The sequence below is a fragment of the Leptonychotes weddellii genome, chromosome 12, assembly GCF_054177405.1.
Source record: "Leptonychotes weddellii isolate Sample4059 chromosome 12, ASM5417740v2, whole genome shotgun sequence".
Classification (NCBI taxonomy): Eukaryota; Metazoa; Chordata; class Mammalia; order Carnivora; family Phocidae; genus Leptonychotes; species Leptonychotes weddellii.
Window position 1 is genome coordinate 56,086,455 of NC_138380.1, and position 24,997 is coordinate 56,111,451.

At 36.5% G+C, this 24,997-nt stretch overlaps 2 protein-coding genes across 2 annotated transcripts; both read right to left on the reverse strand.

Annotated features, from left to right (window-relative positions):
• Positions 1–327: 327 nt before the first annotated feature.
• Positions 328–6,265, reverse strand: C12H7orf78 (chromosome 12 C7orf78 homolog). The gene is given in 6 exon segments (XM_081800923.1): positions 328–583; positions 989–1,068; positions 1,643–1,785; positions 3,409–3,459; positions 3,462–3,492; positions 5,870–6,265. Coding segments are annotated over 6 exon segments (867 nt in total). The 5' UTR covers positions 6,176–6,265.
• A 16,560-nt stretch (positions 6,266–22,825) lies between these two features.
• Positions 22,826–23,740, reverse strand: LOC102740557 (taste receptor type 2 member 2-like). The gene has a single exon (XM_006730820.2). The coding sequence runs from the start codon at positions 23,738–23,740 to the stop codon at positions 22,826–22,828; it is 915 nt and encodes a 304-aa protein (XP_006730883.2).
• Between the last annotated feature and the right edge of the window lie 1,257 nt (positions 23,741–24,997).

Here is a 24,997-nt window from a genome sequence, read left to right on the forward strand (position 1 = left end):
ACACCCCCTCCTTGTCTGCGTCTAAGGACAGAGCATATTATTCCCATTCTACAGGTGAAGAACTAAGAGAGTGTGGTTGAGTAACCTGCCCAAGATCACATGGCCAGGCTGGGATTCAAAGCCAGGCTTTCTGCCTTCTAAGATCATCATACTACTGCCTTCTGGTGTCATGATTTAGGTTTCCCCAGAAGCAGGCACTTAGCAAGCATTCTGGTGAAACCATAGGTGGTCCCCAAGTGAAGGTAGAAAGGTGGCAAGGTAACCACATGAGCAAGTGAGACAGGAAGGAAGCCAACAAAGTGCACGAGGGTATCGGACAACCGGCGTTTAGCCCCCTGGGGGAATGCTGGGGAGCAGTGTAGACCAATCACCTCCGTTATTACTTGAGGGCTGTTGCTGGGAGCTCTTAACCCCCAGCACTTCCGACTTGCTCCAGCAGCTGCAGATAGCCTTGGGCAAGGGGATGCAGATGCTGGCTCTTGGCAGTTGGCAGAAATGCTCTAGAACGGTCAAGTCTGAGTGGATATGGGCGAAACCTGGAATTGTGACATAGTCATGACAGTTTTCCAGAATTCCACTGAACCTAGGAGAAATAATAATATCTGATCAAGGGACTAGATTCTCTCAGACTCCACTTAAAATGATTTAAGCATCATCCAAATACTTCATTTACCGTTCTTTTTTTTTTTTTTAAGATTTTTTATTTATTTATCTGAGAGAGAGAATGGGAGACAGAGAACATGAGAGGGAGGAGGGTCAGAGGGAGAAGCAGACTCCCCGCCGAGCAGGGAGCCCGATGCGGGACTCGATCCCGGGACTCCGGGATCATGACCTGAGCCGAAGGCAGTTGCTTAACCAACTGAGCCACCCAGGCGCCCCTTCATTTACAGTTCTTATGACAGAGCTTCTATAGGGCAAAGTACATATTACTGAAAAGAATCATTTGAGTAGCATGTGCTCAACAACAAATCTTGAAGTGTTTGCCCACCTGTTCTTGCATGTTTGGGTAAACTTTTCTTCCACACGATCCATAAATGCACTGTACACATCTTGCCGCCTTCTGTGTCTCTTAGGGGAGATGGCACAAAGGAAGTCAGCAAAAGCAAACATGTACTGATTTTAATTGTGGTTTATCTTTTTAAAATTGTTATTTAATAATCTTTGCTTTAAAAACTGGCTCCGTATGCCAAATGCACATCTTGCTGTTTGGGGACATACAGGGATACAAAGCAGTCTTACTTGTCCAGGGTAGAATTTGAGCCATGGTAAAAGTGTGTTTTCTCAACATCTTTTTATGAGTGGATGACAAAGTCTTCTTGTCAGGGCTTCTTACTGAGTGCAGTTCACTCAATGGGCTGCTCCAAATGGGGTGGGAGTAAATTTGGGGGAAAATTCCTTACAATATACAGGTCTCAATCCATCATACCAACTATCTTTGTAATAAGAAAAGGAAATTCTAAATTCTGGATAATTCACTGTTCGCATTTTAAGAAAAAAACAGAGATCTCTCTGCTTTACTTTTAAAGATAATGTCTTTCACTATATATGCTAGCAACAAATTAAAAACTCCTGCCTTAGAACAATCATTAATAATGGTGTTGGAGACATTTCCCAACAGCTGTAGGGAAAGAGTCAAGCTCACCGTGAATGAAGCAGATTTAATGGGCCACAGAGCTTTTGGTAAAATTAGCTTTGAATCCCAGGTGCATTCATGAGGCTTGTAGGTGATAAATCTTTCTGTACTATTCTTCTGTTTATCATCTTTCAGCGAGTGGCACCCATGTACTACAGATATGGAGACAAATGAGAAACTTAGCAATTACACAGGTCTTTGTTCATATCTCTCAGAATTTAGTTGGAGATCAGGGTCCAGGAGAGATAAATTGATGGACAATTTATAATGCAAATCCAAATAAAATTTTGCTTGTCCTGCCCACCATTTCTACTGGAATTTAATGTCATCCTTCAAACTCCAATTCACATTCCAGCTTTTGTTTCCCAGGAAATCTTTTTTAAACTTCTCAGTAGTGCTTTGTGACTTGAATGGCGTATTTTGCATTCTACTTAAATTTTACTTACACATTTCTTGAGATCAGAGTCTGGGTTTATAAAGTATCCCTGGCATTTTTTTCCATAGTGACTTACACATAGTACACATAAGTTGACTCGTCCCATTTTAATTACACGCATAGACAAGACTTTTATCAATATAATCCATGCTAAAATGTGTACATTATTTACAAATAAATTATCTCAATTTCATAACTATAGAACTACTTGATACTCATATTTAAAAGAAGAAAATAAAATTTAACCGTTATTCTACTACCCAGGGACAACCACTATTAACATCTTATTGTTTTGTTTATAATTGAGAAACAATTATAATATGTAAATATAGAATGCATGTATTGTCACCCTCGTCCAAATGAGGAATGCTGGGTAATACAAAGTTAACTCTGGACAAGCACTGTTCAAATGGCACCACAATGACAATAATTGTGTGTGTGTGTGTGTGTGTGTGTATGTCCATGTACCAGATAACACATGCTATATATACATTATTAACTAAGTGATCTATGTAAGTGTAACAGATTAATGCTCACAATAATTCTATGATATAGATTCAATGATTATCATTCTCGTTTATAGATAGGTAGACCAAAAGATGGACAGTTTAGGTAACTTGGGGCAGCTTGCTTCCTGGTCTATACTCTTAAGCACTAACTCTATTGGTTTTCTATACAGAACACTTTGAGTTAAAAACTCAACCTTCAATAATATATTAAAAGTTGTAGATAATGAAGTAAATGGATTGTTTCATTAATTAAGTGGGCATTTAAAAAATTTACCAAATTATTAAAGGTGATAAGTAAAGGGGCTCCTGGGTGGCTCAGTCCGTTAAGCATCTGCCTTCGGCTCAGGTCATGATCCCGGGGTCCTGGGATCGAGCCCCACATCGGGCTCCCTGCTCAGCGGGAAGCCTACTTCTCCCTCTCCCTCTGCTGCTCCCCCTGCTTGTGTGTTCTTTCTCTCTCTCTCTCTGTCAAATAAATAAATAAAAGCTTTAAAAAGAAGGTGATAAGTAAAAAAAAAAAAATCATTTTAGTTGTATGTTTTTACAAGTATTACTATTTTTTAAAGATTTTATTTTTATTTATTTATTTATTTATTTAGAGCACAAGCGGGAGGAGGGGCAAAGGGAGGGGGGAGAGAGAGAGAATCTCAAGCTGAGTGGGGGGCCCAATGCAGGGCTCGATCCCACCACCCAGAGATCATAACCTGAGCTGAAATCAGGAGTCCGATGCCCAACCGACTGAGCCACCCCAGTGCCCCTAAGTATTACTATTAAGATAATGCAGAAAGTTTATTTTTTGCTATATTCATAAGTTTATGATAATGACTCACCTGTACTTAAGTGTCTGGACTTAAATTTTAATCCAAAAGGGTCCCTTTCACAGTTGTCACAAAGTTTGGTAAATTACGTTGGTACTAGATATGTAAAGAAAAGATTGTATTATTACTAATAAATATTGTTTATTACTGACATTGTATTTGCAATGTGATTTTTGCAAGTATTAATTATTTCACTGGCAAAATGAAATTTTGATGATTTTGTTATAACATTTAAAACTTGCATATGAGGGGTGCCTGGGTGGCTCAGTCGGTTAAGCAACTGCCTTCGGCTTAGGTCATGATCCTGGAGTCCCAGGATCCAGTCCCACATCGGGCTCCCTGCTCGGCGGGGAGTCTGCTTCTCCCTCTGACCCTCCCCCCTCTCATGCTCTCTCTCTCTCTCTCTCAAATAAATTCTAAAAATCTAAAAAAACAAACTTGCATATGAAAATTTGAATGAATAACCTAATTCAAGATACTGTAATAATTCATTTTATAGTGGAACAGAGTACTTCAAATATCTTAGTGTGAATAAATCAGATATAATATTTTTAACAGCATGAAATTAAAGGAATCTATTCAAAATTTGCATTTATTTTCAAATGCAAATAGAGTTACATGTTATATTTCTGGAGCTGGGTTTATTTCAGGGACATAAAAATATTTAACAAAGCTAAAATAATTTACTGAGATTGACATAGAGTAATTATTGACTGCTTTCAGTAAACTATAACACAAAGTAAGTTTTTTTTAGATGGTTTAAATGAACTAATTAATATGATCTGAAATAGAATTTGTACGCTTCCAGAAACTAATTTAAAAAACATCACAAATGTCTCTGCTTGAAAGTTGAATCAATGGGGCATAAAAGGGAGAACTCAGGCAGAAGTCAGACAGGGTCCTCTTCTTTATGAGTGATTCTAGATCCTGCAGAAGCAAATAGGAAAATATTAAAAGTCCCAAAGGAAACTCTAATACAAGATTTTTCACTTTTTAATCAAATAAAATGTGAGGCCCTGTCGGTTTAAAAAAATTATACTGACATCTGGTGGTTGCACAATTTATAGTACACAGTCTCCAATTCACTTTTTCATAAACACAAATTCAGCTAAAATTAAAATGTCCCCATTCCTTGAACTTTATTTACTCAAGTCTTGTACCTGTAACTGTAGCTAGTGAAATATTTGAATAAAGCAATGACATTTGCTATTTAACTGACTTCCCCTCATCTCCAAAAGGTAATATACTTCATTTACTTCAAATAGAAGGGTTTAGATGCCTTAAATGAGTAAAGAAGTTTATGGATCAAGGCTTCTTGAATTTTCCAGCTTTTATCCTAAGACCTCCTAAGAGCTAACATTCATTGAATACCTCGATATTCCAGACCATGATGTATTTTGTATATAATTTTCTCCTTCATTACCTAAAAGAACCATATCAAATAGGGTGTAGTGTGATCCATGTTATAAAGAAGTAAGTGGCTCAATAACTTGTCCAAAATTAGTAGCACTAAGAGGACAAGAATAGATAATCTGATCCCAAAGACCACGTTCCTAACTGCTTTCTTATATTTTCCAAGAATAAATTTATTCTTTTTTGTAGCTATTTTTTTTTGTATTGCCAGCCCTATTGCTTCTCTTGTTACTGAGCAAGAGTCATATTTATGTGTTAAATTATAGACCTAAGTAGAGAATATATTCATTTTCTAGAGGCATTCTATTTTGACCTCATTTGTATTTCCTTAAATATATATTCCCCACCACCGTTTCAGATTATAAATCTAATTTTTGCTCACATATTATTTAAATTATTAATCATTAGAAAACTCATTAAAGTAACATGATGCCCCTTTTGTCAATTCTTATTCATCCATTCATTCCATGACTTGATTTTTTTACTTTCTGGATTGTAAACTGGCAATTGAGGTTTGTTTCCCAAACACATCTAAGTCCCAACCGTTCTAAAAACTAAAAAAGTCCATCCCCAGACTCAGTCTTTCCACCTGGCAGATAAAACCACTTCAGAAACATTAACCAAGGTCTTACCTCTCTCCTCTGTCATTTACTGCTGAATCTGAATTGTATTGTTCCATGGGAAATGAAGATGCAGATTCATACATATTATATGCACATACCTTTTTTGCTCGTGTAATAGTAGTCATAATTAAGAAATGAATAAAAAATAATATATATTTCACCTTATCTGTTTTAAGTTATTTTGTTTTTTTTTTTATTTTTATTTTTATTTTTTTTAAGATTTTATTTATTTGACAGAGAGAGACACAGCGAGAGAGGGAACACAAGCAGGCGGGAGTGGGAGAAGGAGAAGCAGGCTTCCAGCCGAGCAGGGAGCCTGATGTGGGACTCGATCCCAGGACCCTGGGATCATGACCTGAGCTGAAGGCAGACGCTTAAGGACTGAGCCACCCAGGCGCCCTGTTTTAAGTTATTTTGAATCAAACGCTCTTTTGTACCTGTCGAAAGTCATGTGGTTTGGGATTGAAGTATACACCATTTGGATATTTTCCACTCTTCACAAACATTAACTTCGCTTTATGTGAATCCAGATGTGGGAATGTAGTTTTAAACTCAGGGGATTTGGTCTTCTTGGGATGATTCCTTATGCTGGGCAGGTGAAGCCTTGTTTCCTGAAAATTACCTTTTTTCCCCCACCCTTGTTCTTCCTTAATACTCCTTGATGGTTTTTCGGGAAATCTCAAAGATGTGTACAGTTTATAACTGAAATCGGGAGGCTTTATTTCCCATGTGTTGATTCCCATTTCAGATTGTGGTGGTTGCAGGGCTTCTTTTTTCCACTTGGAGTTGAGATCCTCTCTGGGATACCGCAACCTTTTTGCGACATCCCTGCTTCTGTTGCCTTTCTGGGAGTCAAGGTATGTTGGGTGGAGAGTGTTTCTAGGATTTAATGTGTTTGTCAAGATGTTACTGGCAAATGCCGATGAATTTGAAATCCTCTTGGAAAGTGGGATAATTACGAATTAAACTATGTTTGGCTAAGTGGAAATAATATAGCAATGCTGGTTCTTGGGAATAAGAAAATGAGGTGCTATGAATTTCCTTGTCTTGTGCTAGAACTTAGTTTTGTTTGACAATAACATTAAATAGAGGATCTTTAAGATCTTTAGAATTCTAAATGCTATTGCATGGTAAGCTAGAGTTGTAAATGAAGAGAAACTACTTTAGAGATACATGGAAAATGTCAACTTTTAAAAATTAGTAATAAATATTTTGTACAACAAAATGATAAATTGCTTTTCAAATTCTAATATAAATGTTTTTATTTTTAAAAATGACTGGCACATTGAGAGAAAAACAAGAAGCACAGTGTGGTCAGCATATAGTCTATGTATGTGAGGTGGCAGTGGAAATAGTATGATACATAAAGCCAGAAAAATCATTTGGGGTTATATTAGCAAGGGTCTTTCATGTCACACGAAGAAATTTTAATGCATCAGTGATAATGCAAAATTACTTAACCAAGATAAGAAATATAAAAAGAAGAACAGTTTATGGGAAAAGACCATAATGATCAATAGATTTAAACAAAATACACATGCATTATGTAACTGTAATTATAGACCTGTGGCTAAGTCAGTTTATCTGCAATAATGCTATATAACAAACTCTCTCAAACTCAATGACTTAAAATAAAAAATCTTTTATTTTTGCAGAGGATATGGGAAGAGAGAATTGGGATTGACTGCTGCCAGGTACAAGATATTTTGGGGGAGAGATGGACATGTTCTGGAATTAGATAGCTGTGATGGTTTCACAAGATTGTGAATATACTAAAAACCACTAAGGTGTACACTTCAGCATGGTAGGTAGTGAAATTATGTGAATTTTGTCTCAGTTAGAAAAAAACCAAATTAATCATTAAATATGTTGGATAAATTTTAATATATACAAAAGACAAACTTTCTCTGAAAAATAAAAAGAACAAGACCAAAGGTATTACCTAATTGAGTCTACTTAAATTTTGCAAAAACAAAACAAAACAAAAAAACCAAAAACCAAAAGCAAAAAAAGTCAAAGGGAATGGGAAATATGCACAGCAAAGGACATAATCAACACAGTGAAAGGCAACCTACAGAAAGGGAGAAAACATTTGCAAACCATTTATCTGATAAGGATTAATATCCAAAATATATAAAGAACTCCTACACTTCAATAGCAACAAAAACAAATAATCTGATTGAAAACTGAGCTAAATACTTGAATATACTTTCCAAAGAAGATATACAAATGGCATACAGGTATATAAAAAGATGCTCAATATCACCATCATCAGGGAAATGCAGTGGGATAGCATCTCACATATGTTAGGATGTCTATAATAACAATTTTAAAAAGACATTAAGTGGAGCTCCTGGGTGGTTCAGTTGCTAAGCGTCTGCCTTCGGCTCAGGTCATGATCCCAGGGTCCTGGGATCGAGCCCCACATCGGGCTCCCTGCTCTGCGGGAAGTCTGTTCTCCCTCTCCCACTCCCCCTGCTTGTGGTCCTGCTCTCGCTGTGTCTCTCTCTGTCAAATAAATAAATAAAATCTTTAAAAAAAAAAGACATTAAGTTTTGGTGTTGATGTGGAGACATTGGAACACTTTTACACTATTGGTGAGAACGCAAAATGGTGTGGCCACTATGGAAAACAGCGTGAAGGCTCCTCAAAAAATTAAAAATAGACGTGTTGTGTTGACACTGAGGCATGCCTCTGTCTCTGTCTATTATGTCTCCGGGCTTCCTGACTAACAAAAATTGAAACAAAGCCATATGTTATTTTATTTTTTTTAATTTTTAATTTGTTTTACTAAGTCATATTTTAAATGGTAATAAATTCTCTCCAATTTTTGTGATACTTTATTTTGTCTTTATATTATGAATTTAATATTACATGCTATTCATTTGAATAATATGTGTAACATTAGGCTTTTATAGTATATGAATCATGTATTGGCATGTATCATTGTAGTCCATAGGCACCACAGAAGAAAGAAGTCACCTGGAGGTCTAGTTGAATGACTGAAGTCTGGAATGGTAACATCACATCATCATACTTTAAATGGAAAAAAACTACAACACAGAGAAATACAAAGTTATGAGTTGTGTGGTTGAGGAATTAAGAAAAAATAAACCAGCAATATTCTCATTCAGTCAAAGGTTTAGTGGTAAATGTTGATATTATAGAAGTTATATTTTGGCCTAAAAGTTTCATTGAAAATAACAGAATAGGTTATTTTTCATTCAATAAGCACAGTAACTTTCCACCTATGAAATTATTCTCATATCTGAAGGTCCCGTAAAAGTGTTCCCAGATCCCCCTGCAGGATTCATCCTTTCTTCTGAATCGAGCAATGGTGCTTGAAGCTACATTTTGCCTCGCAGCTTGTATTAAAGTAAATTATTTACAAAATCTGCCTCCAAATTAGATTATAAAATTGTTGAGACAAGAATTTCTAGCTTTACAAATCCTCCGTAGGGTTCAGCATATTTTAAGTTGAGCCATGTGAAATGCTGTGTTTCAACCATTTTTCAATCTTACAAAAATGCAAATTTTATATGGTTCACTAAGAGGAATAATAGGAATTCTGTGTTTCCCAAAATCTGAAAATTACAGATTCTGTTTTTGAAAACTGTATCTAAACCCCCAAATATTTAATCATAATTTTTTTTCTAAATAATGGAAAGCTTCTTCATACTAGTGGCGATATAAAAAATAAACTTACTTAAATTTATTCCTCAAATATTTTTAACTGGAAAGTCACAAAATATTTTTATCTGTTTTTAATGATCTACTAGTTAAAAGAAATAAATTTCTTTGGTTAGCAAATTAATGCAAATTTAAGCTTCTTTTGCTTACATATCTGAGTTTAATTTTGTAATATTAGTATTTGGGGTAATGGATATTTAAATAAATTGATATCTGTCAACATAAGAAAAAACATTAGAGTGTGCTATTAAGAGCACAGTGAACCACAAATTTGTGCATATTTTAAGTTGATAAATTCAGCACTTTCTTCTAGCTTGACTTTCTCCTTCTTAATACATTTTTCATAATTCCCCTTTTACAATATTATATATAAAGAAACTGTTTTTCATAAATAAATTCACCCATCTCATATTAAAATACACAGATTCCAAAAAGCTAGTCAAATTGACAAACTGGAATAATTCAAAATATAAGCAAAAGCAGGAACATTCATTAGAAAATCAATAACTTCACTCACCATTTAAAACAGCTTTTTGTGAAAATTTCTAGGGCTGTGTATCTCAGCAAATCTTTTCTGCAAAGCCAAGCTAGACTAAACAAACAGTTTATAAGGGAAACATTTAGCCTTTGCTTTACAAAAGAACCCTACGTATATTTAAGTTTTACCCATCTGAGTTGCTAAGAAACTGAATTAATTTCCTAAGGGACTCAAGTCCGAGTAGCAAAAAAAGTGAAAGCACATCTAATTGTTGAGTGTAAGGACCTCTAATTGTTGTCTAAAACCTAGCAACAAGGCAGTCACTCCTTTGCTCTTTTTTGAAAGGTTGGAAAATCAACATACTTGGAAGTTCAATACTTAGTAAATAGTGAGAGACGAGAGAGAAAAATTAATTGCACTCCAATGCAGTTTACTAAATAATAAGTCTTGACAATTCACCTTTTGTTATTTGTTTAGTAATCTGTTTTATAAGTTGACATGAGTTTGACACTTGATACAAACATGATTTGAGAAGCTGTTTCCACTCTCTTATTACCTTGGGCTTAAGAATGTTTGAGTTCATTTCCTCAATGTTCATTTATAAGGCAAACAAAGATTATAAGTTCTTCTTCCGCACCCATGATTTAACCTACAGTTTATGGAGAAAACTCTCTGTTTTTACTCATCAAATCCTATACTCAATGGTAATCTATGCCCTGGTGAAATATGAAAAAAGATTTTGTTATAGAAAATTTCAAATGGGGCGCCTGGGTGGCTCAGTTGGTTAAGCGACTGCCTTCGGCTCAGGTCATGACCCCAGGGTCCTGGGATAGAGCCCCACATCAGAGAGCGGGAGCTTGCTTCTCCCTCTCCCACTCCCCAGCTTGTGCTCTCTCTCTCTCTCTCTGTCAAATAAATAAATAAAATCTTTAAAAAAAGAAAAGAAAAAGAAAATTTCAAAATGTACAGAAGTAGACAGAATTGTGTAATGAAACCCCATGTAATCATCAAGCAGCTTTAAAAAAGTTCAATTAATAACTCAAATTATTTCAAATATAGCTCCATTCTGCATCACATCATTTTATCAGTGATTATCTGAAAATGTTTACTCTAAAAGACAATAATGATTTTTATTTTAAAGCATAAGCCCATCACCACTATGATATCAAAAAATATGAACAACAATTCATTGATATTGATAAGGCAAAATTCAAGTTTCCATTTATCTTATAAATAATTTTGTTTTTGCTTTTTTTTTAAATTTGCTTATTTGATTTGGGTTAGTTATATACTCTCATTTGGTTCAAAATTTCCTATGACCTGAGTGTTAACTTCTCTTTCCCTCATGTTTTTCTAGTGGAGTATAAAATTTCCTGACCAAAGACCCCTAATGGCTGGAGTTTCTTGACTATCTTAACCATTATTTCATTTAAAGTGGAAGTTCGCCACTGGGTGGCAGCGCATTACCTATGAGCTTATCCCAGTTTATAACCAGAGCCTCAAAGATAAATTTGCCTGTATTGTTTTCCCCAATGTTCAATTTTATTTTATTTTTTAATTTTTTATTTCATTTTATTTTATTTTATTTTACTGAGGAAAATGACAGTAGAATTGAGCATACTCAATTTTCTTCAATCTTGGAAATAAAATCAAGTATCTTTACGCTATCTAATTTTATTTCTTTCTCTATCTTGCATGGAGATGCATGATTCTTTCTCAAAAGTCTATGTTCAGGTGGCTGTTTATGTTTAGTTTACTAATATTGGTTGTTTGGGATGCCCAAATTCCTGTAATGTGGCCCCAGATTTCAAGAAAATAATAACTGGTTAGAAAAGATACAACCTATAAGAATACATCACAAAACACACTACTAAATGCCAAGTGATCAGTCCTGACAGTTAGTCTCATGAAAAACTAATGAGGGTAGATCTCTGAAGTTTGAGAACATCTTTGAAGATTTCTTAGAGCAACTAAGATCAATTCTGATCCTCGATGACAACAGAATTCATAACAAAAAGTAAAGAAAAGGGGGGGATGCCTGGGTGGCTCAGTCAGGTGAGCATCTGACTATTGATTTTAGCTCAGGTCATGGTCTCAGGGTCATGAGATTGAGCCCCATGTTGGGCAATGCGCTGAGCGTGAAGCCTGCTTAGGATTCTCTCTGTCCCTCTCCCTTTGTCCCTCCCCTTCTTCCCCGCAAAGGAAAAAAAAAAAGAAAGAAAGAAAAAGGAAAAAAAAGAGAGAGAGAGAAAGGGAAGGTGGTTTGGATGTGCAAACTGCATAAAAACTACTGGAGTTATATTTAATGCTTTCATGAATGCCTTTTGAGATTATTCTGATAGGGAAATTGTATCTCATAGTTTAAAGATTTATGTATGTATGTATGTATGTATGTATTTGAGAGAAACCACACATGAGTACCTGTGCAGGAGTGCGGAAGAGAGGGCAGAGGGAGAAGCAGGCTCCCCACTGAGCAGGGAGCCCGATGTGGGGCTCGATCCCAGGACCCTGAGATCATGACCTGAGCCGAATGCAGACACTTAACTGACTGAGCCACCCAGGCGCTCCAATATTATCTCATAGTTAAGTGACTCGAGTTATATGTAGGACCATCCAAAAATCTACTCTGTGGTAGAAAATTTTGAGTTTATAATAAAATGTTACTGCACATGGATATCTGTGGGCTATATAAGAATCTGTTGCCCAGACTCCACATATTTAGGAAGGTAATGTGTTATGGCAAAGAAAAACCTCAACACTCTCACTTTCATGAGTTATGAGCCACAAAATTGTATCACTTTTATAATATTTTGCAGTAAAATATATCGTCTTCTGTTAATACAATGTTCTAAGCTTCTTGTAAACTATAAGAATATGTTCCGTTTCCATATATGATTTCTCTGAGGAAATGTCCGTCATACAGTAAATGGTCCCATGCTAAGAAAAATGTACCCTTGTAAATATCTTCCAAGTTGATATCTGGAACTTTATTACAAAAGTAGTGCATGAGGAAAAAGAATCTAGATTTTATGAAGTTTTGAAGAAGTTACCTGCATAACATATGTTTATACGAATGAATTAACTGAAAATTAACCCGGTAATAATCTTGTCATATAACTAGTAATTGCAGTTTGAAATATACCATAAATTAATAAGGAAGTAAAAGGGGTTTTAAATTATGCTCAGAATAAGAAAATAAGAATGAGGGAATTTCTTTCCTTGGGCAGGGAAAATAGTATTAAATGACGGCATCATGCAGCTAAACAGTTTAGCTTTTCCTTCTTTATCGAAGGGAACAATTTCCACACTGAAAATAACAAACATGAGTAAGAGACAATTTCAGCTTGAGAGACATCAGAATATAATAAAATGTTCGCATGAATTCAGGGCCCTAAGACCCTTGGCAGTACTTTTAAGAACAATGGGAAAACGGGCCGTAGGAAGTCGGGTCGGATCTTCTGGGAGCTTGAGAGGGCAAGGTTGTGTAAGAGTGGATCCTGGAGATTAGACATGCCTGAGTTTACCCTCGACTCAGTTGTGCGAGGCAGGCCTCTTTGTGCTCACCCCCTGACATGTCACACGGTGTGGGTTAGGGAATGGATTTTATTAGGGGTAACCGATGTACAAGCAAAGATCAGGAAAAAAAAGAAGACTGGAGTTTTCCGATCCCCCTAATACCCTCTAGATAGACGATGAGGGCCAGGGCCTGCTCGTGGACACAGGGTGAGTGAACATTCTGGGCGTTAGGAACTCCTCCTGCCGCTGCTCTTCTCTTTTTACAAAGCCTTGTCTGGAAGCCACTTCCTCAGTGGGGGTGGGGCCAGAGCAAACTGACCAACAAGTTAACTGGGCACCCGCCTTCCCGAAGTTGGATGCCGGCTACTGGTAGACGTGTCTGGAAAGCCAGCCGCTCAGTATCTGACGGCTTTGCTGACCTGTGTAAAGTTGCATTCCTATTTTTCAAGGGAAAATGCTACGAATCCAGTGGGAAGCGAAGATAGGAAACAACCCCTCCTGGTAGGGGGAGGGAGGTGCCCCCTGTACTAATTGTCTCCTTGCGCAGGCAGATCGCGGTGGATTCTCAGGGCCATTAAGACTGTCGTGCTTGGGCGCCTGGGTGGCTCAGTTGGTTAAGCGACTGCCTTTGGCTCAGATCATGATCCTGGAGTCCCCGGATCGAGTCCCATATTGGGCTTCCTGCTCAACAGGGAGTCTGCTTCTCCCTCTGACCCTCCCCCCTCTCATGAGCTCTCTCTCTCTCAAATAAATAAAATCTTAAATAAAAAAAAAAGACTCGTGCTTGATGCACCACAGAACCCGAATACATCTTAGAATAGGTTTTCTAACAGATGATTAGAGATTGCTTTCGGGAAGTGGTGCTTTCTGATCATGACCGGAAATGGAGATACATTCGTGGGAAGTTTATCTACAAATCAGGGCCCTATATGAGTAAAGTGTCTCTAGTTATACGTGATGCTTTCACACTGTGCCTACACTGGCGGGTCTGCTCTAAGCCTGAGAAAGCCTGCTTTGGTGTTAATGATGTTCAAAGCTTATCTGTTAATTTGTGGTTTGGTTTGTTCATTTGTTTTCCCTCTCTTCCAAAGGGCCTCTCAAATTTACTATGGTTAGAAACTTTCTCCTTCAGTCATCTATGTTGAAGTCACACCCATAAAAACATGCTCCCTTGATGGAGGGGGACTGAGGTTTCAAAGAAGGGCTTGTTTCCTATTTACTCACCAGGCAAAGCATCTACAATGCACAACAGTGTCCCACAGCTGAAACGAGGACCCAGGCAAGATGGCAAGCATTGCCTTCTCCTCTGTCTTTCTGTCATACCCCTTAGGCTCCTGGTGCCTTCCTTCACTCCCATCTTCAGGTGCTATTGTCCTTTTGCTGTTCCTCCCTCTGGTGGTTACTAATTCTTGTTCTACCACCTCAGTTAGTCTATTGCTTTTTATAGAAGTCAAAATTACTTGCTTACTTTTATGCCAAATCAAAATACTAACCTTTTTTGTTGAAAGTAGAACTACCCTACGACCCAGCAATTGCACTACTGGGTATTTACCCCAAAGATACAAATGTAGTGATCCGAAGGGGCCCATGCACCCCAATGTTTATAGCAGCAATGTCCACAATAGCCAAACTATGGAAAGAGACAAGATGTCCATCAACAGATGAATGGATAAAGAAGATGTGGTATACCCACACACACACACACACACAATGGAATATTATGCAGGCATCAAAAAATGAAATCTTGCCATTTGCAATGATGTGGATGGAACTAGAAGGTATTATGCTAAGTGAAATAAGTCAATCAGAGAAAGACAAGTATCATATGATCTCACGGATAAGAGGAATTTAAGAAACAAGACAAAGGATCATAGGGGAAGGGAGGGAAAAATGAAACAAGATGAAACCAGAGAGGGAGACAAACTGTAAAAGACTCTTAATCTCAGGAAACAAACTGAGGGTTGCTAGAGTGGTGGGGGGTGGGAAAAATGGGGTGGCTGGGTGATGGACATTGGGGAGGGTATGTGCTATGGTGAGCACTGTGAATTGTGTAAGACTGATGAATCACAGACCTGTACCTCTGAAACAAATAATACATTATATTTAAAATACATTTTATATATATATATAATTAAATACATTATATTTAAAAAAAGAAGAAGATAGTAGGAAGGGAAAAATGAAGGGGGTGGAAATCGGAGGGGGAGATGAACCATGAGACACTATGGACTCTGAGAAACAAACTGAGGGTTTTAAAGGGGAGGGGGTTGGAGGGATGAGTTAGCCCAGTGATGGGTATTAAGGAGGGCATGTACTGCATGGAGCACTGGGTGTTATATGCAAACAATGAATAATGGAACAGTACATCAAAAACTAATGATGTAATGTATGGTGACTAAGATAATAAAATAGAATTAATAAAAAAAAAAGACTAAAAAAATACTAACCTTTTTTGTCATTCTAAACTAAAAGCATACTTTACCTCTTTTCTCAAATTACCAATATAGAATTTTAGTTCTATTTGTCCAATTTCAAAAGAGTAGAAAAATTTATTTAAGAAATAATCTGCACGCCTTCCATATAGTGGCAATTAAAATATTTCCTTGACTTATCAAATATTTGGGCCAGGTCTTTGTTGTGTGCTAGACACTGTCCTAGGTGTTTTACACCTGTTAATACACTCAATCTCACAGCAACCTTTGGGAATAGGTACTTCTATTATTTCATTTGACAGATGAGGATGCTGAAGGAATGGGACTTGCTCAAGGTTATACAACTAATAAGCAGCTGGCCCAGGATGAAAACCCATCCAGTTTGGCCTCAGAGACGAGGTTCTTAGCCTTTACAATACACTCTCAATCAGTGGTTCCCAAAGTGTGGTCCCTGACCACCAGCATGAATACCTTTAGAAATGCTCATTCTCAGACCCTACCTGCGTAGAAACTCTGGAGGTGGGGGGTGCAGCAGTCTGTTTTAATGAGCCCTTTAGGTAATTCTGATGTCAATTTAAATTTGAGAACCTCTGCTTTAGAGAATAGTGAGGGAATTACTAGTATACATTCTAAAATTTCTTTCATATGGTAGCACAGTCTTGCTTTTTTAAAAAAGATTTTATTTATTTATTTGAGAGAGAGAGAGAGAGCATGAGCCGGGGCAGGGGGCAGAGGGAAAAGTAGACTCCCCACTGAGCAGGGAGCCTGATGCGGGGCTCAATCCCAGGACTCTGGGATCATGACAAAGGCAGACACTTAACCGACTGGGACATCCAGGCACCCCAAGGAATGCCTTGCTTCTTTAAAAATGTGACTTAATGACTAAAATTATTATAGAAGCTTTAACACATTACAGTACATATGGTACAACACTCGAGGATACTGGTAGAGCTGCCCAAATTTCTTAGAAAATTTAGTATATATTTGAAAAGCAAAAACAAAACTTATTAATAATTTAAAGATGGTTTAGAGAAAAAAATTGCCATCTTATTTTATTCCATGAAACTAGGGATTGAAAAAACCATAGTAGACCACAATGGGGGAGTACAATTTTTAAAAAGGGATATAAGCACAGGCTTAGCAACTTTTTAAATTAATTAGTAAAACATATCGCAACAACTAAGGGTCTCTGAAAATGCAAACACGTTTGAAAGTTCAGAATCATTACATAGAAAACTGGGTCAAAAAAGGCCCATCCTTTCTAATTCCCATCAATTTCCATGGAGTACCATTTCCACTGCCCTATCACCTCTATAAAACTATACACCCCTAAAGAAATTAGAGAACAATATTTGGCATACACTGAAAGAGCATTTATTGATATAACTTACGTACTTTGAGCATAAATGCTTTGTACTCAGTGATACTATAAAGCAACTGTTGTTATAATTTCTGAGTTAGAAATTAACATATTTTCTTACATTCATCTATTACATATAACATTGCCTCATAACACAGTGTTATAAGAAGAATTCCATTAACAGGGCACCTGGGTGGCACTGTCTGTTGGTTAAGCAACCGACTCTTGGTTTCGGCTCAAGTCATGATCTCAGAGCTGAGAGATCGAGCCCCGGGTTGGGCTCTGTGCTCAACAGGGAGTCTGCTTGAGATCCTCTTTCTCCCTCTCCCTCTGTCCCTCCCCCTGAGCTCACTCTCTCTCAAATAAATAAATAAATCTTAAAAAAAAAAAAAAAGAATTCCATTAATGACTCACTCCCCTCAACTTGAAGCATGAAATCTGGGTGTTACTTTCCACGCGTTCAAGGAGCCTCTTTACCGAGGAATCTGTGTCACACAGCAGAACCCTGACAAAAATTGCAAATTTAGTTTAAAATACCTCTATTTCCCATCATCTCCTGTATGTCATACTGAGATTCATCCCATTCAAGTCAAACACGCAGAGAACTACTTTTCCAGAGTGCACGCCCTTATTGAAATTGACCTACCCTTTACTCCATGGAATCAGGGGCCAAGTAACTGATACGAAGTTAATCCATGCTATTATCAGAGTATCTCCTTCTGAAAACAGTATATCATATCATATTTGGTGTCATTAGTGGTGTCAATGGCCTATTCATAACCCCAATCAGAGAATATGTATTACCTCTTTTAATCCTGAAATTACTTACATGAAAGCTATCGACAATTTTCCTATTTATCCCTTCAGTAAAATTCAGGAAGCTTGTCTTATAAAATGGAAGGAATTCCTATACAACAAGATTTTGCAATTCTTATTTTAAAAGTTTGGATAAATATGTGTGTGTGTATGGGAGGAAGACTTTAATTTTCAAAAGATTTCCTATTTAAAAAAAAAAAAGTTTTCCTATTTAAATTGTGTCACAGAAGAAGTACAGGATTTTCAGGGTTAACTTGAAAAAGACTTATTTCTAGTAACTTAACTCCAAAGGTTAAAACAAAACTCTTTATTGGTTAATTAAATATAAATTGAGATTAAATTAAATATAAGTTGAGATGAGTAAAAAAGAGCTGTATCTATGGAGGGAGAAGCCAGAAGAAAGAGAACAAATACAGATGTCCTGAAACTCATTTCCAGGTTTGGAATAGCTGTGATGTGCCCCAAAATTACAAACATACAAACATGTGGACCTCTCAGTGTGCCCACATAATTGACTCTCAGTTTTTACTTATTTACTGATTAGTATACATTTAGTCTTGTATAGTGAATGAACTCATCCACGTATATTACAAGTCTTCTTTGACATAAAATTATCTAGAATACAAAGGGAAGATAAATCAAACTCCTATTTGTGGATTTTAAGCTCCCAGTGACTTGAAAAGTCTTCATGGAAACTTTGGGTATCCCTTGCCTTATCTGAGTCCTGAAAAATGAGGCATTACAGAAGCATACGATTCATGATAATCCTGGTACCTGATACTCCAAGATGCTTTCAGAGGAACTTCCCTGCTCACAGCCCAACTGAAGGGACAGGGAGCCCTAGGCCGACCAGTGGCTTTACCTTCCAGATTGAATCTGATTGGTTCAGATTTGGACCCCTGATTCAAGGATAACCAGTACTTAGACATACCAGAGATCCTCATGATGGCCTGACAACAATGACAGATATGTAATCAGATGACAGGTGTGTAATCAGTTACATCCTAGAAAAATTTGAATTGAGAGATAAGTCAAGTGACACACACCAATATACATCAAAGTATAAGATAGAAGGAAATCTGGGGTGCCTGGGTGGCTCAGTCAGTTAAGCGTCCCTTTGACTCAGTTCATGATCCCTGGGTCCTGGGATTGAGCCCCATACTGGGCTTCCTGATCAGTGGGGAGCCTGCTTCTCCCTCTCCCTCTGCTGTCCTCCCCCTGCTTGTGCTCTCTCTCTCTCAAATAAATCAATAAAATTAAAAAAAAAAGATAGAAGGAAATCATGAGGTAGAGTCAAGGCCCAGAATGGTAGAGTTAGCTGTATTTATGATGAAATAGGAGTTATGTATATAAGGAGTTATGTATATAAGAAGAAAAATACCTGTTGAGAATATATATTATTATTTTATTTATATATATATATTTTATTTATATATATTATTAATAATAATAATATATATTTTAATATATTTATATATATAAATATATATATATACACCATGGAGGAGAATTATTGCCTATAGTGGGAGAAGGAAAAGTAGGTGTGTAGAGAGAGGTTGACTCATAATATTGGATGAGCACTAGACAAGGTTCCACAAATTATGACTGTTGAGTTCTATCTATAGAGTTTCCTTTTGCTCAGCCAGCCACAGCTTTTATTTTTGGATTTCCATGACAGTGTTTCTTCTTTATCATTCATATGCACTTCACATGTCTCTTCTTACATTAGGTGACCAAAATATGAATCAGTTCCTTTCAACCAAAAGAGTCTAAATAAAAGGTTGAGCAATAACTTGAATGCTTTATAATGGAAAAAAAATGTTATTTAAAGGCCTTAAAAATGGGGGCGCCTGGGTGGCTCAGTCATTAAGCGTCTGCCTTTGGCTCAGGTCATGATCTCAGGGTCCTGGGATCTAGCCCGCATTGGGCTCCCTGCTCAGCGGGGAGCCTGCTTCTCCCTCTCCCACTCCCCCTGCTTGTGTTCCCTCTCTCGCTGTGTCTCTCTCTGTCAAATAAATAAAATCTTTAAAAAATAATAATAATAAAATAAAGGCCTTAAAAAATTTCTCCCAACAAAGACTTTATATTGACATGAATATATTTTTTAAGGGTCCAGGTAGTAGCATTAATATTCTGTAATGTGGTGGGCCACAAACCTTGGTCTGTAAACAAGTTACATCAGAGTTACCTGGGCATGTCTATAATATAGACTTGGGGGCTCCATCCCCAGAGACAATTTTCAGCAAGTCTAGGATAAGCCTGGAAATCCACAATTTAAAAATATTCCCCAGGAAATTCTGATGCACAATTACGTTTAGAAAAAAATGAGGACCTTAGGTTTAGAAAGCAAGATTCAGGTCTAGATACGTAACTGATTTTTTTTTCTCTCCAAGTTTAGATTTCCCAATATTTAGTACAGACAATAATATTCTCTACCAGGGTTGTGAAGATTAGTGAGATAATATACACAAAAAGTAAAGCAATTCTGGAATAGAAAATTAATTACCTGATTATTGGAATTTCTCTTAAAGACATTAGAGCCTCTCCATACAGACTTGATGAAATCTTAGAATTCCTGCCATGCCACAGCCCCATTCCAAGGAATCCCCAGTCCATGGCATCATTACAAAAGTTTCCCATGCCAACAGGCTCATTCCAAGGATTTCCATGCCCACAGACCTATGTCAAGGAATTCTCATGCCAAAATTTTTCAAGGTATTAGTACCAATTCGGTTACTCTTGTATGAATAGTAATAATAACAAAAGATTCTCCTCATTCTTTAATCGTAGACTTTTATTTTTTGTTTGTTTTGTTTGAGTGATCTCTGTTTCTTTCTTCAATAATATAAACATTATTTTCAACTGTATAGTTCTCTTTGTTAATGGAGATACAGGTTAATTATAGAAGAATGGTTAAAAACAAAATTACATCCATAAAATTAAACATGAAGCTGTTACAAATGCAAAATTTTGTACATGTAATTTAAATAAAAATATTGCATAAAGTATATAAACAGCATGACCCCATAATGTAATAAATTATACCACATACATATATACTTGTATATGCATATATGTGTATACGGATTTCAAATGCTGGAAAAATGTTTATGAAAATTTTACCTCGGATTCTATGGGGTTCACTTCTTATATTTCTGTATTTTCCCAATTTTCTACATTATGTATTATTTTACAAGTTAAAAAACAATTATTAAAATTATTTTTAAATTAAAAAAAAATAAATGAATCCAGTAGAGGATACAAGTGGCCCAATGGTATCAGACCTCAACATGGAAGTATCTGTCATGACTACCTATGTAAGTCAGGCACTGGCACTAGTGAGACTTTCAGCTTGGCTTTGGAAACAAGGGCTCCTGGGGCTTCCCCAGGTTGATGCCAAAACTTATAGGTCATTCTATAATCTAAGGGGTAGGCTCCAGTTACACAATTGGTCAGAACTCAGGCTGTAAATATAGTGAGTACCAGTTTTTCCCAGTAGTGAGTTTAATTTTGCCTGACCCATAGTAAGTGAGAGCTGCATAGCAATTTCCCAGTAGAGACATATTAAATTGTAAATTGGAGGACCTATGTTTAAATCACTTCAGACTATTAGTAAACCAAATATGAGATAAATAAAAAAATAAATAATTTGACCAAGCAATAGAATAATGCAGAGATTTGTGAAATATTTTTCAGTTGACATTTTAAGGACACCATAAAGAAAGGTCATAGGGTATCATACATTATAGGGTGAACATTGTTTCTCATCACAAATTTCAGGATCTAAAGTTGCTATAAACACTAATGGCAAGAAAACCAAGTAAGAGGGTACTGGCTTTAGAGACGGAAGAGCCACATTAGAGTTCCAATTACACCACTGAGTGTAGCTGACGGACTTTAAGAATGTGTAATGACCTCTCCCAACCTTATTTTTGCAAGCGGAAATTGAGATAATACCATTGTCTACTTTATAAAGTGCTCTGAGGATGAAGTAAACAATTGCGTGTAAAAAAAAATCACACAGAGGTACACACACACACACACACACCTAGGTTTGTCTGTTTTTTTCCGTCCTTGCAACTTCCAATTCACCTAATGACAATTTACTTATAATTACAGTAACTACACACTTGTTTGTTTGTTTGTTTAGGAGCCAATGAGGATTTCACAGATTCAAACAGATACCTGAGACGTAAGATATTACAAAAACTATTTTTCTTTCCTAAAGCAAGACTTTAAGATCCTTAAAGAGCAGAATTCACTTAAATCTATCAACATGTTTCAAAACTTTTACCTTCGATCTTCAAGTCATTTGCTGCTGCCATACCCCTGACAACATTTCCAGTTGGAAGGAATCGACACACCGGTTAAGGGGTTAAGACACCAGCTGAACATTTTCGCTGGGACTTCGATGTCAACGACCTCACTCGTATTGTCTCTGGGCATGAGTTTAACACTTCAAGGAGTTGAAAAAGATTTATTTGTCTTGTAAAAATGGAGACCCTGGATTGTGTGTGTGTATACACACACACATGCTACTCTATTTGCCTCTTATCATTTACCAGCCTGAACTAGTAACTGACATCAAAAGCAGAGTAAGACTTTAATCTGTATATCTGAATACATTGCCTGGACATACATACACTTCACCATATAATTTGTATTCTAACAATAATTACACTAATGATGCTCTTTGAAAAAATAGTTATGTTTACTCAAATAGCCAAATTTATTATATTGTTCCAAGTCTTACCCTAAATCAATCTGATTTTGCTCATTTAAACCAGAAGATTCTCGATGATCTGAGAAGACAGATAACATAATTTTTTTCCTGATTTATAACACAATTGGCATTCCACTGCAAGTACTAATTATTTAAATGTGTTACTACCATAATATTTTTAAGTATACTATCCCTGGAAAAAGAAATATCCTATCCATCCAACATCAAAATTAGTGCTTCGCATGTCCTGGGTGTAGGAGATAAGAAGGAAAATGCCAGAAAGAGAGCACACAAAATACATAGGTAACCAGAAACAAAACATAAGTCCATTGAATCCTTGTCAAAGAAATAAACAATGTTTTGCATTGTTTCTCCTCTTCATTGATTCTTTTTGAGGCAGAGAAATCTCCTGAAAGGCTGCTGGAATTTAGAATTACTCAAGATGATTATAATTGAATGGCCAGAGGGAAATGCTGCCATTATGTCCTTGAGTACAAAGAAGCAATGACTTCCATAAGGAACACTGAATGTCATATTTGCCATGAAGGCAGCAAAATAAGAAATAAAGAAGCAGAAGAATGTTATCACTGTTTTTAATGCATTTATATGGGCTTCTGTGCTGGCATTTCTAACACCATGAGATCCATTTTGCATCTGATGAGTGTGCTTGTAGAGAGAAATGAATAACATAAGAGTGCACATCACAAATACGGCTAGAGGAAATAGTAATGCCAAGTTGACAAGAAGCACTTCATTAATTTGCCTTATCTTGGGTTCAGTCCTCTTCAGCGTGGCATTCTTGAGGACATCATCACTGTCCATATTTTTAGGGTAATCTGCCTCAATACACAGAGCTGCAGTGCTCATGGAGGCCAGAAAGCTTCCCAGAAGCAGCCAAGGCATTAACTTTGAGATCCTGACTTTCAGCCAAAGAAAATAGGGCTGAGTGAAGCCTGATATCTTGAGGCAGTAAAATGCAGAAAGGCTGGTGGCAAACCAGAGACTGACAGAGTTTAAAAACATCCAAAAGAACAACATTGCTGCACCATAAACTTTTACCCTATAAAAGAATGGAAAGAACACAGAGAAAAAACTTTGTACCATTAACACCATCAGCAGACCAAATCTCGACATACCTATACATATGAAAAGGAGTTGCACTGTTGTTAGCTTTCTGCTTTTGATCAATTCTTTACAGTTGATGATGATAAGAAATCCATTTACTGTAATCCCTGTGATAAATTCTGCTGACATGATGATAACATGAGGAATAGCTGACAAAGAGGAGGCCATGTTTCCTACCATGAATCCTAGCTTTTTCTTATGGATGGTGTTAAATACCTCCTTCAGATGATCTTGCAGATAGGAACATACAGCCCTGGGAAAGCTGATCTTCTTCCAACTCCTGGATCATAAGTAGAATCTTGCAGTAGACTTTTACCTAAGGAAGAAAATCAGAGGGACAACTTTTTAAATCTGGTGCTCTTCAAAAGAAACTGTGGGGATGCAAATCCAAAGATTTGAATGATCATGAGGTCTTCCAATTACATCCTAGGGAAAATTGCCATATTGGCATTAATTAGTTCTCACTCTTACTCAACTTTGCCAAAAAATATGATTATAAATATGTTTTATTTAGATTACTACTATTTCCTTTTTGTCTTTTGTTTTTTCCTAATGACAAATGATACATCCTCAGGACAGACAACTGTTTTTTATTATTGCCACAAATATCCAACTTCAGATGTGACTCTTTCCTCAGTACATTTTTTTTCCCTTAATAATAATTCCAAAACACTTTAAAAAATTTCCTCCTCCCCGCTCCCAACTCCTCCAACCCAACAAAGGTAATTTCTTCTCCAGACTTGAAAATCATTTCCTGGGATGAAGAATCCTTCATTCCTCTAAATGATCTCTCATATTTTTAAAGTTTTCTTTGTAGAATTATGACCTGAATTTCAGCAAACTACAGTGATAGAAGTAGTGCTTAACTAACATAACTAATTCTCATGTTGTCATCATCTAATGCTCATGCTGAAGAGCATCATTTCAAAAGGTTATTGCATCTTTTATTACAAAGAGGTGTTCACAAAACCTTACTGAACTTTAGGCACATCACACGTTAAATGTGAATAAATTATTATTACTTCATAAATAAAATATGGTGCTCAAACTGCTTAGCTCGGTGGCTAGGTCATACTAAACACTCAACAAATGTTACCTACTACTAATACTATAAAATATCTGTTTTCATACTGTGTTAATCCCAGCAAGAAAATAATGATTCTATTAAGAAATATTTTCAATAAGACAGTTGAAATAGTTTTAATAAGAAATAAGACTTATCTATACACTGCCTACAAAAGACATACGTTAGGTGGAAGGACATACACAGACTGAAAGGAAAAGGATAGAAAAAGATATTTCATGCAAATGGAGCCAAGACAAAGCTGGACTGGCTGTACTTAAGTGACAACATAGACTTAAAAACAAAGACTGCAATAAGGTATAAAGAAAGGCTTTACATAATGGTAAAGACTGAAACCAACA

What these genes read in the sequence shown, in the direction of transcription:
- LOC102740557 (XM_006730820.2), bottom strand. Translation starts at nt 23,740, where the DNA reads ATGGCCTCCTCTTTGTCAGCTATTCCTCATGTTATCATCATGTCAGCA.